The sequence below is a fragment of the Staurois parvus genome, unplaced genomic scaffold (assembly GCF_062004578.1).
Source record: "Staurois parvus isolate SC_StPar_1 unplaced genomic scaffold, SC_StPar_1.0 ptg000148l, whole genome shotgun sequence".
Classification (NCBI taxonomy): domain Eukaryota; kingdom Metazoa; phylum Chordata; class Amphibia; order Anura; family Ranidae; genus Staurois; species Staurois parvus.
The window spans coordinates 673,729-691,997 of record NW_028317944.1 but is presented as its reverse complement, the minus strand read 5'-3'; the positions used below and the strand labels follow the sequence as shown (position 1 = coordinate 691,997).

The 18,269-nt window shown below is 41.2% G+C and overlaps 1 protein-coding gene across 1 annotated transcript in view; it reads right to left on the bottom strand.

Annotated features, from left to right (window-relative positions):
• The window catches only part of LOC149464696 (ATP-binding cassette sub-family A member 13-like), a 594,838-nt gene that overhangs the window by 38,172 nt on the left and 538,397 nt on the right, over positions 1-18,269 (bottom strand). The window contains exons 32-34 of the mRNA XM_089674212.1: positions 12,932-13,066; positions 9,116-9,219; positions 3,349-3,441 (exon numbers count right to left, since the gene is read on the bottom strand). Of these exons, the coding sequence (XP_089530338.1) occupies positions 3,349-3,441; positions 9,116-9,219; positions 12,932-13,066 (332 nt within the window). The remainder of the gene's footprint in view (positions 1-3,348; positions 3,442-9,115; positions 9,220-12,931; positions 13,067-18,269) is intronic.

Here is an 18,269-nt window from a genome sequence, read left to right as displayed (position 1 = left end):
ATCCACGACCTCTTTGTTTCCAGCTCCCTCAACCTCCTAGCGATCACGGAAACCTGGATCCAGCCCACTGACTCTACCTCCCCTGCTTCACTCTCCTACGGAGGTCTCACCTGGACCCACTCACCCAGGCCTAACGGTCGTAAAGGTGGTGGGGTTGGTCTGCTCCTGTCACCGCAGAGCACCTTCCGAGTTCTCCCAAACTCCCCCTCCCTATCCTTCTCTTCCTTCGAGGCCCACTGCATCCGACTATTCTCTCCAACCCCCTGAAGATTACTGTGATATACCGGCCTCCTGGATCCATACCCCGCTTCCTGGATGACTTTTCCTCCTGGCTACCCTTCTTCCTCTCTTCTGAGCTACCCACCATCATCCTTGGGGATTTCAACATCCTTGTCAACCTCGACAACCCGGACACATCCCATCTCCTCCACTTAACCTCCTCCTTTGCACTTGCACAGTGCATACAATCCACCACCCACTCCAATGGTAATATCCTTGATCTTGTCTTCTCCAACCGTTGCGCTCCCCACAACCTCACTAACACCCCCTTCCCTCTCTCTGACCACAACCTGAGTACCTTCTCTATCTCCTCGTCCTCCAACGCCTACCCCTCCAAATGTCACACTACTACCAGACGTAACCTCCGCAACCTTAACCCTGCCCCCCTCCACTCTGCAGCTGATTAATTCCATGACAGCATCCTCCCCCTGTCCTGCCCTGACTTGGCTATGACTGCCTACAACAAAGCGCTGTCAACAGCCCTTGACTCACCAGCGCCTTTAACCACACGCAACATCAGACCCCGACCGCTCCAGCCCTGGCAGACTGATCACACCAAAGCCCTCAAATGACACAGTTGTGCCCTGGAGCGACTATGGCGCAAAACCAAATCCCAACAAGCCTTCACCCGCTACAAATCTGCCTTCCACACCTACACCTCCTCCCTCCATGCAGCCAAACAAGCCTACTGCCTGACCCTCATCAAGACCCTCTCCTCCAATCCTCGCCGACTCTTCTCCACCTTCAACTCTCTGCTCTCTCCACCCCCACCTCCACCCAGCACCTCACTCACCACCCTTGAGATTGCCAATCACTTCAAAAACAAGATTGACACAATTCGCAAGGACATCGCCGCAACTCACACGCCCTCTCAACCCGCCTCCTCTCACACAGCTACCCCCTCATCCCCCCTCCCCCTCGACATAACCCGCAGGAACTTCATCGCTGCTCAAACTCCCTACAACCCTGTTCCCCCTCACTCAGCTACCCCCTCATCACCCCTCTCCCACGGCCCCACCACTGCTCTGACCTCCACTTCCACCCCACCCTACATTCTTCATACTGAAGCTCCCCCAACACTCCGCACGTTTGACCTTACTACCATCGAGGAAGTCTCCAAGGTCCTCTCTGATGCCCGCCTCACCACCTGCCCCCTCGACCCTATCCCCTCATAACTCCTACGACCTCCCTCCCCCTCCATCCTACGCTCCCTCACCCACATCTTCAATCTCTCCCTCTCCTCAGGCATTTTCCCTTCCCCTCTAAAACATGCACACATCACCCCCATACTTAAAAAGCCCTCCCTGGACCCCAATGACCTGAACAACCTCAGACCCATCTCCCTGCTCCCATTTTCATCTAAACTCCTTGAGCGCCTCGTCTACACCCGCCTATGCTCTCACCTCAATGACAACCACCTCCTCGATCCCCTACAGTCTGGCTTCCGTCCCCTACACTCCACCGAAACCGCCTTACTCAAACTCTCCAACGACCTGCTAACCGCCAACGCTAATGGCCACTATTCAGTGCTCCTACTCCTTGACCTCTCTGCGGCCTTCGACACAGTCGACCACCCCCTCCTCAAAAAAAAACTACACTCCCTTGGCCTCAGAGATTCTGCTCTCTCCTGGCTCTCATCCTACCTGTCACAACGCTCCTTCAGCATTACCTATAATGCTACCGCCTCCCCCTCACTCCCCCTCTCTGTTGGGGTCCCTCAAGCCCCTTCTCTTCTCCATCTACACCTCCTCCCTTGGCCAACTCATACACCCTCACGGCTTCAACTACCACCTCTATGCCAATGACACACAAATCTATCTCTCAACCCCCCACCTTACCCCCTCGGTCTCCGCCCGAATCACACACCTACTGAGCGACATATCAGACTGGATGTCGCTCCACTTCCTTAAACTGAACCTCTCCAAAACCGAGTTTCTTGTCTTCCCCCCAGCCCGGACCCCACCCCCCATTGACTTCTCCATCACATCCAACAACACCACCATCAAACCCGCCCTGCAGGCCAGAGTACTTGGTGTCATTCTGGACTCCAACCTATCCTTCCAGCCCCAAGTTCAATCTTTAACTAACTCATGCAGACTCCACCTCTGCAACATCGCCAAAATACACACGTTCCTAACCCCAGAAACCACTAAACAGCTCATCCACTCCCTCATCATATCACGACTCGACTACTGCAACTCCCTCCTCACTGGCCTGCCTCGCCGCATGTCACATTTTCTGTCCCCCTTTGTAATGTACAGCGCTGAGTGAACTATTGGCGCTTTATAAATACTGTATAATAATAATAAGAACTATTTGTTTTTTGTTTTTAGGATTCAATAATATTATTTTTAAAAATGTATTTGAATTTTAAAATGTATGTTTGCAGTACATTTTAAATTTTATCAATGGTGTGTAGGTGGTTGACAGATGCAGGATCAACCATCTCACTATACACCGCTCATAAGATTAAAACCACATCTAATTATTGTTTCAAATTTTATTAAAATTTTATCAAAAACATGTGTTTCTCCCCTATTAAAAATCAAACTGTTGGTGTTGCGCATATGTGACCCAGAAGCAAAAAACTGATGAAAAACTGATTTGTTTATGCCCGCTAAACAATTTAGCATTTGAAATGTAGTCATTACATGATGGCAATATGGTTTTCTCTCGTGAACATGTTTTTGTTTTTTCAAAAACTCATTGAAATGATTTTTTGACTTGTGTATGACTAGCATAAGAATCTGGAAGAAAAAGTCTAAGCATTCCAGAAGAAGGACACAATGCAGGAGAAGTACGGTAAATTGTTCTTGACTGGAAAGCAATGTGCAGCTGTGGGTGGATCATTACAAAAGCATTATGCTTCATAAAAGGTGGCGTAATCCAATTATATTATTGGCTGGCTTGCATATACTGAATTTTCTTTGCTAATAGCATTCAAATGTATGGAAGATAGAATAAAGCCAAGCTCATACAATGCTTTCCCAAGTTAGATAGCCTAGAAATATATTTTCTGTGTACCATGTGAAAATTTATATTGATTTACAAATTAGTAAATAAATGTACCTGTTTTTTATGTGTTGCAGAGGTCCAATACATTTAAAATTTCCATTTACCATTATGGCAAGTCTTGTACATAAAGCTTCATATTCTTCCATACTAGAAAGATACAATACATAGTTACATAGTTAGTCTGGCTGAAAAAAGTCAAAAGTCCATCCAGTCCAATACAACAAAGGAATATTTAATGAAACAAGTACATATACAGTATTCCAAAAAATTTTAGATAAATAATAATCATGGGAATTAATGATGGGAACAGGAGCGTATTTTAAAGAATTATGAACCAAAGAAAAAAATATGATATATTGCAGCCTACTGCTAAAATGAGGTGTCTGCTTTAGTTTTAGCAAATATGGAAACCTGTTTTTGTCAGAAATGCAGTGTCCTTGCAACTTTTTGTGAGATAAACTAGGAGCAAAAACAATGTAATCTTTGGTGCATAGACTACTAATCCCATCATTCTCCATATAATGGAGGTAAACAAAGGCAGACATATTTGAAATGCTGTGTGGGTGGCAACCATGCCTTCAATCAGGGCCGTGGATAAGGGGGTACCACCAGTCCTCCTGTAAAGGGCCCAGGTCAGCAGGGGGGCCCAGGCAGCTGGGTGAATCAGATATGGACAGGGAGGGCGATTGGCATGGTGGGAGGGGCATTTGCTGGAACTATTTCCCTTTATGACTCCCTGCAGCAGCTGAAAGCTGGCTGCTTCTCCTCTCCCTCCTGCTGGCTTTCAGCTGCTGCAGAGAAAGCCATACAGGGGATCAGTTCCAGTAATCTCCTCCCCCGTGCTGCACCCATCACCCTCCCTGTGCACCATTTCCCCCTGCTGCTCAGGCCCCCCTGTGCCCCCCCCTCAGTGCTGCTGGCTTCCCTCCTCTCCTTTCCTCCAGCAGCTGCAAGAACACAATAGGATCCTTCAGGATGGAGAGTGAGGGAAGGGTCCAGTAAATATGGCCCCTTCCTTTCCTGAATGAACACAATGAGTGATCAGTAATGATCACTAACTGTGTTCATTCATAACCGAGCCACAGTAAGCATTTTAGGAGGGCACCTGTCAGGTTGGATTTATAGAGCCCCATGGTTTCTAACAGCAGCCCTGCCTTCAACCATGGTTACAGTGAAATGAGCATTATCACCCAGGAACAGGTGTACTTCATAGGATTTCTAAATAAACATACAGGAAAAAGTTCTGTGGACCGATGAGGTTAAAATTGAACTTTTTGGCCGGAATAAGCAAAGGTACGTTTGGAGAAGAAGGGGCACAGAATTTAATGAAAAGAACCTCTGTTCAACTGTTAAGCATGGGGTTGGATCAATCATGCTTTGGGGTTGTGTTGCAGCCAGTGGCACAGGGAACATCTCACGAGTAGAAGGAAAAATGGATTCAATAAAATTTCAGCAAATTTTGGATGGTAACTTGATGCCATCTATGAAAAAGCTGAAGTTAAAGAGAGGATGGCTTCTACAAATGGATAATGATCCTAAACACACCTCGAAATCCACGGAGGATTACATCAAGAGGCGTAAACTGAAGGTTTTGCCATGGCCTTCACAATCTCCTGACCTCAACATTAGAGATGAGCGAATCGAACCTGGCGAAGTGGAATTCGTTTAGAATATCAGGAAAAATTCGATTCGCATCGAATCCGAATTTTAGCAAACTTCGGGTGCACGAATCGAATTTTTCCCGATCAGCCGGCAAAAGTGTCACTGCAGAGAGCTCCGCTATTTCTGACAGTTCTGACAGTTCATTTACAGCGGTTGAAACATTGTATCTATTTGTTTCCATTTAGGATACAGATGTTTTTATTCGGAAATAAATAGATACAATGTTTCAACCGCTGTAAATGTGAAGGAACTGTCAGAGAACTGTCAGAAATAGCGGAGCTCTCTGCAGATACACTTTTTGCTGTACTGGAATTCTTCTTCTTTTCATTCTTCTTCTTCTTTTCATTCTTCTTCTTCTTCTTTTCATTCTTCTTTTCATTCTTCTTCTTCTTTTCATTCTTCTTCTTCTTTTCATTCTTCTTTTCATTCTTCTTTTCATTCTTCTTCTTCTTCTTTTCATTCTTCTTTTCATTCTTCTTCTTCTTCTTCTTTTCATTTTTCTTCTTCTTCTTTTCATTCTTCTTTTCATTCTTCTTCTTCTTCTTTTCATTCTTCTTTTTTTCATTCTTCTTTCATTCTTCTTCTTCTTCTTCTTTTCATTCTTCTTCTTTTCATTCTTCTTCTTCTTTTGATTCTTCTTCTTCTCTTTTCATTCTTCTTCTTCTTCTTTTGATTCTTCTTCTTCTTCTTTTCATTCTTCTTCTTCTTTTCATTCTTCTTCTTCTTCTTTTCATTCTTCTTTTCATTCTTCTCATTCTTTTCATTCTTCTTTTCATTCTTCTTCTCATTCTTCTTTTCATTCTTCTTCTTCTTCTTCTTTTCATTCTTCTTTTCATTCTTCTTCTTCTTCTTCTTTTCATTCTTCTTTTCATTCTTCTTCTTCTTCTTCTTTTCATTCTTCTTTTCATTCTTCTTCTCATTCTTCTTTTCATTCTTCTTCTTCTTCTTTTCATTCTTCTTCTTCTTCTTTTCATTCTTCTTCTCATTCTTCTTCTTCTTCTTTTCATTCTTCTTTTCATTCTTCTTCTCATTCTTCTTTTCATTCTTCTTCTTCTTCTTCTTTTCATTCTTCTTCTTCTTTTCATTCTTCTTTTCATTCTTCTTCTTCTCATTCTTCTTTTCATTCTTCTTCTTTTCATTCTTCTTTTCATTCTTCTTCTTCTCATTCTTCTTTTCATTCTTCTTTTCATTCTTCTTCTCATTCTTCTTCTTCTTCTTCTTTTCATTCTTCTTTTCATTCTTCTTCTTCTTTTCATTCTTCTTCTTCTCATTCTTCTTTTCATTCTTCTTCTTTTCATTCTTCTTCTTCTTTTCATTCTTCTTCTTCTTTTCATTCTTCTTTTCATTCTTCTTCTTTTCATTCTTCTCATTCTTCTTTTCATTCTTCTTCTCCTTCTTCTTCTTCTTTTCATTCTTCTTTTCATTCTTCTTCTTTTCATTCTTCTTCTTCTTCTTTTCATTCTTCTTTTCATTCTTCTTCTTCTTTTCATTCTTCTTCTTCTTCTTTTCATTCTTCTTTTCATTCTTCTTCTTTTCATTCTTCTTCTCATTCTTCTTCTTCTTTTCATTCTTCTTTTCATTCTTCTTCTTCTTTTCATTCTTCTTTTCATTCTTCTTCTTCTCATTCTTCTTTTCATTCTTCTTCTTTTCATTCTTCTTCTTCTTTTCATTCTTCTCATTCTTCTTTTCATTCTTCTTCTCCTTCTTCTTCTTCTTTTCATTCTTCTTTTCATTCTTCTTCTTTTCATTCTTCTGTTCATTCTTCTTTTCATTCTTCTTCTTCTTTTCATTCTTCTTCTTCTTCTTTTCATTCTTCTTTTCATTCTTCTTCTTCTTTTCATTCTTCTTCTTCTTCTTTTCATTCTTCTTTTCATTCTTCTTCTTCTCATTCTTCTTTTCATTCTTCTTCTTTTCATTCTTCTTTTCATTCTTCTTCTTCTTTTCATTCTTCTTCTTTTCATTCTTCTTTTCATTCTTCTTTTCATTCTTCTCATTCTTCTTTTCATTCTTCTTCTCATTCTTCTTCTTCTTCTTTTCATTCTTCTTCTCATTCTTCTTCTTCTTCTTTTCATTCTTCTTCTCATTCTTCTTCTTCTTCTTTTCATTCCTTCTTCTTCTTCTTTTCATTCTTCTTTTCATTCTTCTTCTTCTTCTTTTCATTCCTCTTCTTCTTTTCATTCTTCTTCTTCTTCTTTTCATCTTCTTCTTTTCATTCTTCTTTTCATTCTTCTTTTCATTCTTCTTCTCATTCTTCTTTTCATTCTTCAAAAAGAAGTTTTCATTCTTCTTTTCATTCTTCTCATTCTTCTTTTCATTCTTCTTTCATTCTTCTTCTCATTCTTCTTTTCATTCTTCTTCTTCTTCTTTTTATTCTTCTTTTCATTCTTCTTTTCATTCTTCTCATTCTTCTTTTCATTCTTCTCATTCTTCTTTTCATTCTTCTTTTCATTCTTCTCTTCATTCTTCTTTTCATTCTTCTCATTCTTCTTTTCATTCTTCTTCTTCTTTTCATTCTTCTTCTTCTTTTCATTCTTCTTCTTCTTCTTTTCATTCTTCTTTTCATTCTTCTTTTCATTCTTCTTCTCATTCTTCTTCTCATTCTTCTTCTCATTCTTCTTTTCATTCTTCAAAAAGAAGTTTTCATTCTTCTTTTCATTCTTCTCATTCTTCTTTTCATTCTTCTTTTCATTCTTCTTCTCATTCTTCTTTTCATTCTTCTTCTTCTTTTTATTCTTCTTTTCATTCTTCTTTTCATTCTTCTCATTCTTCTTTTCATTCTTCTCATTCTTCTTTTCATTCTTCTTTTCATTCTTCTCATTCTTCTTTTCATTCTTCTTCTTCTTTTCATTCTTCTTCTTCTTTTCATTCTTCTTCTTCTTTTCATTCTTCTTCTTCTTTCTTTTCATTCTTCTTTTCATTCTTCTTCTTCGTCGTGCCCCGTGACTGCCCAAATGAGTGAAGTGTGCGGTGATTCTAAGATCGACGGCACTCATCTGCATGTCATACTGACTGACAGTATTATTTCTCTTCCCCAGCAGACTCCAAGGGCATTTAAATTAAAGGTACAGTGTTCTGCACTAATATAAAGGCTCTCTGAAGCCTAGAAACCCTTTTAATAAGTTAAATTTGCGGCGAATAAATTCGCATCAAATCGAATTTCTCCCGCAAATTCGGCGAATCAGCCGAATCGAATTTTTGAATAATTCGCTCATCTCTACTCAGCATAATTGAAAATCTATGGATAGACCTTAAAAGAGCAGTGCATGACAGACAGCCCAGAAATCTCAAAGAACTGGAAGACTTTTGTAAGGAAGAATGGGCAAAGATACCTCAAACAAGAATTGAAAGACTCTTGGCTGGCTACAAAAAGCGTTTACAAGCTGTGATACTTGCCAAAGGGGGCAGTACAAGATATTAACTCTGCAGGGTGCCCAAACTTTTGCAGACGCCATTTTTTTGTTTTCTGTTATTTTGAAAGTGTAAATGATGGAAATAAAATCTAACTTTTGTTGACATATTATAAGAATGTCTAATCTGTAATTTGATGCCTTTTGGAGATTTTTCCATCTTTCCTTGGCTTCTTTATGCACATTAATACAAATTTTTAGCTGGGGTGCCCAAACTTTCGATCCCCACTGTATGTGCACACATGAACATAAACACACCTGCTGGGGCTGTTAAACCATTGCCAATGAAAAATATAGGGTACTGAAGTTCATTGACATCTTGCGTGCAGGCACAATTTTAAAGCTTGATATGTTTGGTACCTATTTCATCTGTGCAATTTCAACTTTAGATTTTACCAAAAACTTGGGTAATATTGTGTTTATGTACTAAGAAATTAACTTTAGTGTATTTTTTACTAAAAATGTGTGCGTGATAAACCGTTGCTCAAATATTGTGTGACATAAAAAAATTGGAGCTATTGCCATTTTATTCTCCAGGGTCACTGCTTTTAGAAAATAAATAATTTTGGGGGGTTTTTACTGATCTTCAGGCCTAAAATTATTTTTTAATGTGTGTAAAAAACACAAAAGTAGTTCTGACAGAGAAAGGGTTAAATAAACAAATAAATATATGTACTATATATAATTTTATTTTTTATTTTTTTTTAAGTTTTGAAAATTGTTAGAATTTCTCCACTTTTAGAGTACTGTACCTGTGAGAGGTAAAGACTGCTGCACAACCATCATGAACCTCTTTTTTGATAGCTTCCCAAAGGTGACGTTTAGACCATGGATCCATTCCAGAACTGGGTTCATCCTAAAGAATGTTTTAGGACATTAAAATATCTTTCACATTTAGCTATTTTTGCTTGATTCTTAGTCAAACTTTGTCTAAAACCAGTATTGAATCTACATATAAAACTCTTTTTCAGTTATATTAATGGTTGTTGTTTAACCTCCCTGGCGGTATTCCCGAGTGTAGCTCGGGGTAGAGTTTCAGTACCAAAAGCGGTAACCCTGAGCTACACTCGGGCTTACCATGCGGCGCTGCATAGGGAGTCCCTGCAGCGCTTACCTTGTCCTTCGCTCCCGCGATGTGTCCCCTGCAGCGTCCCCGGCCATCTCCTCCGGCCGATGCCGGCATCCAGCTTCCATGTTCCGGTCCTTATGACGTCGGGACGTACGGGCGCCGGAACCAGCGGCAAATTTTAACTTTTTTAAAAATGTCATTTTTTAAAAAAATTATTATTACATAGTAAAACATTGCTGTTTCAAACCATTTCACATACATTTTGTCCCGAGTGCTTTGTCCGGCGCCCTGCCTGCATTTTGACTGTTCTTTCTGCCTGTAAACTGAGGAACATCCATGGCGTCCAAAAAGCGTCCCTTTATGTCAAAAGCGGTTTTAGACCGGCTAGAGAACAGCGATAGTAAATCAGAACCACTTGCAGAATTGAGTAATAATGATTCGTGGGGGAAATTCGTCATCAGACACTGAAAACGATTCTGCGACTTTGCTCAGCGATGTGCGAACTTGGCGCTATATTTCAAATTTCAGTGTTTTTGGTTTGATTATATTATTGAATTAAATTTATTATTATATTGTTATTTTTTATGATTATTTATTAAATTATAATTTATGATTTTGTGTTTCAAGTTTTATCATACCCGGGATGTTTACTAGACTCTTGTTCGGACAGATTTCAGTGAGTTATTCCTAAAAATTACAGCCTACAATAAAAAAACTACATATTTCCATGCAAAAAAATGTACCGCTTTCAGCACCAAAAATCTGAAATAATCATACCGCCAGGGAGGTTAATACATCATTTCCAATGCTGAAACAGATCACACAGTTCCTAAAACAGCTACCCTATCTGATGGTTACAGCCCTGTTTCTAAGTGCAGATTCACAGTCCATCTATAGCTGAAAGTAATTCACACAAATCAGTTACAATTAAAACGTTTTTCGTTTTTCGTTTTTTGCAAAAAGAATAGCAAGTCAAACAAATCACCCCCATTTTAGTGTAGCAACTACAAATCCCATACCAGACACTATCACTTAAAGTGGGCATTTACCTATTTATAAAACATCATCTCACCTGCCTATCAAACTCCCCCCCCCCCCACACACAATTGAAGAAAATTTTATATTTTTTAACTAATTTTGTTTTTCCTTTTTTACATCTATATTTCTGAATTCCTCAACTAGACGAGGATAAATCATCTGACCATCCGCTGCGTTCTGGGATGTCTGTATCAGGGGCGGACTGACCATTTGGAAACTTGGGCACTGCCCGAGGGCCCGGGGTCAGTAGGGGGCCCCATGAGATACCCCTGGTACCTTTTTCATAGGCTTTTTTGAGTTTGGGTAAGGACACAGGGGCCCCATGATCCCCTATTGCCCGGGGGCCCCATGCATTGTCAGTCCGCCCCTGGTCTGTATCACACATCCCAGAGAGCAGTGTGCCAGACTCCCTACATACACTGAAATACTGCAGGTTTCTGCCAGGTCCCGGTAGAGACACACAGCTTGCCTGCACATGTACTGGATCTCATTTTAAGATGGGATAGCAGGAGCTGAGAGGAGCAAAGGGAACTTTGCCTGCAAGATGACAACACTGGATTCCATGGACTAGTAAGTAGTTTTATTCCCATACATGAAAAAATGTTAGGGATATTAAATTTCATTTAGGATGTGTTGGGTGAAGTTCCTCTTTAAAAGTAGAAAATGAATATTGTAAATCCACAATCAGGAGACAAGAATTCTATATTGATACGGTTAAATCATATTCTCCATTTAGTCTAAAGGGGATCAAAGTATCTAGTTTTATAGTGAACAGCCTCATTCTTCAACAAGGACCATTCTCTATTCAGTGTGTTTGAGTAATCAGACCACTCCTGGTACTCTGGAACTGGGAAGAACAAGACCTGAGGATCATCTGGCAGAACGAACAGCTCGGCAGGTGATCAGCATCTCATCTTTACCAACTGCGGTACCTCTTCCATCCAGCAGGGGGCCCCCACCCATGTATAATGAGCTCTCAGATACCAGTCAGGGAATCACCCCAAGATCATACACATCGGGCTAAGAAGATCCACCTTGAAAGAGGGGGCTCGTGGTACAACGGGCCCCAACAGAAACTCTGATAGTGTAGTAATTTTAAGATCCTTTATTGATTTCAATATAAGCAGATGAGCACTCACATTTGGCAGATAGTACAGATTCAAAATTGGCCGCCGGCCTCCACGCGGCTCGGACGGCGTGACGTAACCGGCTAGGCTCCACCCTGACGTGTTTCCTGCAGACGAGCACGTTATCAAAGGGGCGCCCAGGGTGAGGGCCCCCTGCTGGATGGAAGAGGTACCGCAGTTGGTAAAGATGAGATGCTGATCACCTGCCGAGCTGTTCGTTCTGCCAGATGATCCTCAGGTCTTGTTCTTCCCAGTTCCAGAGTACCAGGAGTGGTCTGATTACTCAAACGCACTAAATTGTGCGCTATCTGGTTAGTGCATATTATATACACACCTTTGAGCACGGTAACCACTGATACTTCACCTGTATTTGGATGTCCACTATCACAATGTGGGATGCATCAACATTGATTATTGATCACTTTATGCACTTATTTCTGTTATGTCATTGGACTGTATTTCCATCTACTATTATTCCTAAATGACACGATTTGTTACACTAGTCATTATTCTATACATTTAGCGCTGCATTTTTTTATATGTTACCAATGAGAAGGTTTTGAGGTTGTACCTTTATGCCAGCTGCTCACATATTAGTCCAAGCGCTCGTATCAACTTTCTAGTTTGTGAAGGACCATTCTCTGTCCCTCGTGTTAAAGAGGCCCAGAGTCCACTACCTAGCATAGTAGTAGTAAAGCAGAGCATTTCTCCTCCACAAATGTGTATGCTACCACTCAATCAACTAGTTTATTTTAAATTCCTAAAAAATCCTAACATTGTCGATTCACCTTTATAAAGGAATCCTTAATATAATAAACAACAAAACCCAAATTAAACATAAAATATCACTAAAAGAAGTTCAAGTACGTGGGTGAAATATTGCATTTCTGCTCAATAAAATATTACATTGCAAACTTCCTAAGCACAGGAATAAGTTGTTTCTTTCTCATAACATCCCTTGTATTTTAACAATTCCAGAATCCACATCCACTTTACCAATGTATCCTTACTTGGCATGTTTAAATGGCGTAAGACAATAATTTCCAAGCATGACGTGGACTACAGTCACTCTTGCCACAAGGCTGCTGGGAATCACAATATTAATCCTGCTTGCTTTTCTACTCAACATGGTGAGTGTCAATAGCTAGGAACAAGTTTTGATCCCACTTTTTATGTCCTCTCCTAGATAAATCCAGTCCTAATGCTCAGTAAGTACATACTTGCCTACAAGCACCAGCACCCACAAGAGAGTAACCACATTTAGGAACATCATTCTCCCTCCCCTAACAGACATATGTTGCACCCTGGCTATAAACCCCTGCTGTATACATTACCAGAAGGAGTATCTGTGGCTTCCCAATCAGTGCTATTGCCATCGACAGTTTTCTTTTAGTACCTCTGCTGTAGGTACCAACCAATTTGTCTATGTGGTCATCAAAATCTAAACGGTGAACTAAAGCACTCGATACCTGCAAAGAAAGCACAGGAAGATGCTGAGAATATGAGTAAATATATTGGCCAATAATGGTAACTGGTAGCTTTTAAAAGATTAAAAATATTGCACTCATAGTCTTAAATCTCTGTATTAGTTTTGAAAGCATATCTACAGTCAGTGTTTCTTAAGCCTTTCCTAAAGTTCTTCCAATATTTATTTATTTATTTCAGGTACTTATATAGCGCTGTCAATTTACGCAGTGCTTTACACATATATATTGTACATTCACATCTGTTCCTGACCCTCAAGGGGTGTACAATCTAAGTTCCTTAACTCACATTCATACATACACATACTAGGGACAATTTAGACAGGATCCAATTAACCTACCAGCATGTCTTTGGAGTGTGGGAGGAAACTGGAGTACCCAGAGGAAACCCTTGCAGGCACAGGGAGAACATGCAAACTCCAGGCAGGTGGTATCATGGTTGGGATTTGAACCAACGACCCTAGTACTGCCAGGCAGAAGTGCTAACCACTAAACCACTGTGCTGCCCGAATAGAAAAATCAGATTGTTTCAGAGCTGAATGTGATTTACTAAGGAGCTTATTGATTATAATTATGTTGCAGTGTGGTCCAATGACATGCTGCCAAAAAGGTCAGCAAATTTCTCATGTTTGTGAGAAGTGCTGTACTTTGGTCACAGTCCAGTCACACAGGTTAAACAAACATACACTCATTAGATGGGTCAAGACTAGTGATGAACAAAGCTGCCCAGGTTTGATTCGCTGGATCGTGTAGTGAACCCATCATAAAATGTACAAATTTCAAACTTTAATGTGAACCCTATTTAAAAGGGGAATATTTAAAATGTGAACTCTATTTAAAAGGTGAAAAGGTCTATTTTTAAGGTGAAGTCAAGTCAAGGGATTGACAAACAAGGTCATAGGAAGCTGAGCACTGACTGGGGCACCGATGCAATAAAAAGTTATTAAAAATATAATTCCGCAGAAAGAGGGCCTTCCTATTTATATGACTTAAAAAAAGCACCTGCAACAGGAATACCACACAATGAGATGCAAAATATTTTTCCATTATCAAGATAGTGAGCAGAAAAAGGTTCTATTCTGAAATGTTTCATATTTGACACAGTGCTTTCTCTTAAAAAAACAAATAACTTGCTCAAGCTAGCTATCTTAATAAAGGAAGAATATTATTTTGCATCTCAGTGTGTGGCATTCTTGTTGCTAGTACAATTGATTGCTTCGGTGGAGACGAGCCTGCCCAGCACCAGAGATGTGATTGTGGAGTATGGAGCATAAAATCCCTTAGCGCAGCATGTGAATTATAAGACATTGGGGAAAACAGCATTTTTTTAAATGATATGCTTCAGAGATGCCTTTAAGCTCTATGTTGAGTTACAGAACAGTACAATCTTCTGGGACAGCATCAATTACATTGTATTCCAGCATCACATATGTGTAATTATTATTAATATACAGTATTTATAAAGCGCCAATAGTTTGCTCAGCACTGTACATTACAAAGGGGACAGAACATGTGACAGAACAATACCAATACAATGCAAAACATGAGGGGATCGAGGGCCCTGCTCTTTCAAGCTTACAATCTAGGAGGGAGAGGATGGTGGCACAGGAGGAGATAGCTGTGGGGGATGGAGTGGTAGGAAGAGTGGAGGAGGTCGGCCAAGTTAGCAGGGGGTGGGGTAGGCTTCCCTGAAGAGATGGGTTTTCAGGGTGCGCCTAAAGGAGAGGAGAGTAGGTGATAATCTGATGGGTTGGGGCAGGGAGTTCCAGAGAATGGGTGACACCCTGGAGAAGTCCTGGAGGTGGGCATGGGAGGAGGAGACCAGGGAACTAGAGAGAAGGAGGTCTTGTGAGGAGCGGAGTGTGCGTGTTGGGTGGTACTTGGATATTAGGTCAGTGATGTAGTTCGGGGCAGTATGGTGGACGGCTTTGTATGTCAGTGTTAGGATTTTGAATTTGATCCGTTGCGCAATCGGAAGCCAGTGGAGGGATTGGCAGAGGGGGGTGGTGGAGATGGAGTGGTTGGAAAGGTGAATGAGTCTGGCAGCCATATTCAGGATGGACTGAAGCGGGGATAGCCATCGGCGAGGCAGGCCAGTGAGGAGGGAGTTGCAGTAATCGAGTCGTGATATGATGAGGGAGTGGATGAGCTGTTTAGTGGTTTCTGGGGTTAGGAACGTGCGGATTTTGGCGATGTTGCGGAGGTTTGAGTCTGCACGAGTTTGTTAAAGATTGGACTTGGGGCTGGAAGGATAGGTTGGAGTCCAGAATGACACCAAGTACTCTGGCCTGCGGGGCGGGTTTGATGGTGGCGTTGTTGGATGTGACAGAGAAGTCAATGGGGGGTGGTGTCTGGGCTGGGGGGAAGACAAGAAACTCGGTTTTGGAGAGGTTCAGTTTAAGGAAGTGGAGCGACATCCAGTCTGATATGTCGCTCAGTAGATGTGTAATACATTTTTATAATTTTTTAATATTCCTTGACTTACATAGAACAGCAGCAGAACCCCTGTCTGATTAACTGCAACTTGATAACTGGATTTACTAAAAAAGTAGAAGAAAAAAAAACTCTTGTGCGCAAAAGACCAGATGAGGCAAAAAGCTTCTTCAACCTTTTCATTCAATCCAAACAGGCAAAGCTGTGAAGCCCCCTTGGGACTGGGGAAGCTCAGAAAGGCACTACAAAATAAGAAAAAGAAAGGGGTGCACAAGCCTTGCGCATTATCTCAGTGATAACATTTTATTAATAAAATGTAACAGATGTATACTCATAAACGCCACACTTCACAAGCATATCATAACTCCACACCCTCATCATATCACGACTCGACTACTGCAACTCCCTCCTCACTGGCCTGCCTCGCCGCTGGCTATCCCCGCTTCAGTCGATCCTGAATACGGCTGCCAGACTCATTCACCTTTCCAACAGCTCCATCTCCGCCACCCCCCTCTGCCAATCCCTCCACTGGCTTCCGACTGCGCCACGGATCAAATTCAAAATCCTAACACTGACATACAAAGCCGTCCACCATACTGCCCCGAACTACATCACTGACCTAATATCCAAGTACCGCCCAACACGCACACTCCGCTCCTCACAAGACCTCCTTCTCTCTAGTTCCCTGGTCTCCTCCTCCCATGCCCGCCTCCAGGACTTCTCCAGGGTGTCACCCATCCTCTGGAACTCCCTGCCCCAACCCATCAGATTATCACCTACTCTCCTCTCCTTTAGGTGCACCCTGAAAACCCATCTCTTCAGGGAAGCCTACCCCACCCCCTGCTAACTTGACGACCTCCTCCACTCTTCCTACCACTCCATCCCCCACAGCTATCTCCTCCTGTGCCACCATCCCCTCCTTCCTAGATTGTAAGCTTGAAAGAGCAGGGCCCTCAATCCCTCTCATGTTTTGCATTGTATTGGTATTGTTCTGTCACATGTTCTGTCGCCCTTTGTAATGTACAGCGCTGAGCGAACTATTGGCGCTTTATAAATACTCTATAATAATAATAATAACTGATAGTCAATTTCAATTAGCTCTCAGGAATAAGTGATCTCCCCTTGAAACACGCCAAACATTCTTCGAGTGTCTTCCTGATTTTGGGACTCGAACAGTAGTCCATGTCACCTGGGCCAGTGTCGGTTATGATATGCTTGTGAATTTAGGTATTTGTGAGTATATATCTGTTACATTTTATTAATAAAATAATATCACTGCGGTAATGCACAAGGCTTGTTCGTCCCTTTCTTTTTCTTATTTTTTAGTTGATTTACTAAAATTGTAGAGTGAAAAATCTGATGCAGCTGTGCCTAGAAATCAATCAGCTTCCAGGTTTTTTTTTGTCAAAGCTTAACCTCCCTGGCGGGATTCCCGAGTGTAGCTCGGGGTAACATTTCAGTATCAAAAGCGGTAACCCCGAGCTACACTCGTGCTTACCATGCGGCGCTGCATAGGGAGTCCCTGCAGAGCTTACCTTGTCCTGCGCTCCCGCGATGTGTCCCCTGCAGCGTCCCCGGCCATCTCCTCCGGCCGATGCCGGCATCCGGCTTCTGTGTTCCGGTCCCTGTGATGTCGGGACGTACGGGCGCCGCCGGCGGAGGGAAATTGAAAAATTTCAAAAAATTTCATTTTTTTTTTTTTTCATTTTACATAGTAAAACATTGCTGTCTCAACCAATTTCACATACATGTTGTCCCGAGTGCTTTGTCCGGCGCCCTGCCTGCATTTTGTCTGTTCTTTCTGCCTGGAAACTGAGAAACGTCCATGGCATCCAAAAAGTGTCCCTTTAGGTCAAAAGCGGTTTTAGACCAGCGATAGTAAATTAGAACCACTTGCAGAATTGAGTGATGATTCGTGGGGGAAATTTGTCATCAGACACTGAAAACGATTCTGCGAATTTGTTCAGCAATGTGTGAACTTGGAGCTATATTTCAAATTTCAGTGTTTTTGGTTTGATTATATTATTGAATTAAATGTATTATTATATTATTATTTTTTATGATTATTTATTAAATTATAATTTATGATTTTGTGTTTCAAATTTTATCATACCCGGGATGTTTACTAGACTCTTGTTCGGACAGATTTCAGTGAGTTATTCCTAAAAATTACAGCCTACAATAAAAAAACTACATATTTCCATGCAAAATAATGGAACCGCTTTCAGCACCAAAAATCTGAAATAATCAGACCGCCAGGGAGGTTAACTGAACAAGCTGAACGTAAAGGCTAATTGGCCACCATGCACAGCTGCAACAGATTTTGCACTCTCCAGTTTCAGTAAATCAACCCCCATATATAGTCTGCTCACCTATAAGGCTCTTCACGACTTGGCACCCCATTATCGGTCTGAACTCTTATCAACCTACTCCCCCCTTTGTTACCTCCGTTCCTCAAATTCTGGTATGCTGTGTGTCCCCCATACTAACCTACCCCTGATGGGAGACAGAGCCTTCTCCTGCTATGCCCCCAAACTCTGGAATTCACTTCCAAGGAACATCAGAGCTATCTTCAAAACTCATTCAAATAAAAAAACTATTTTCTTTAGACAAGCTTTCACGTAATTGTTTTTTTTTTTATCCTGTGTATTTCTTGGGTTTCCTTTATAAAACTCTTTCAGAAGCTACCTTTAAATGTTACTAAACCCACAACAGTAAAATCAGTCTGTAGATGCAGTAAAGCATGCTTATTATA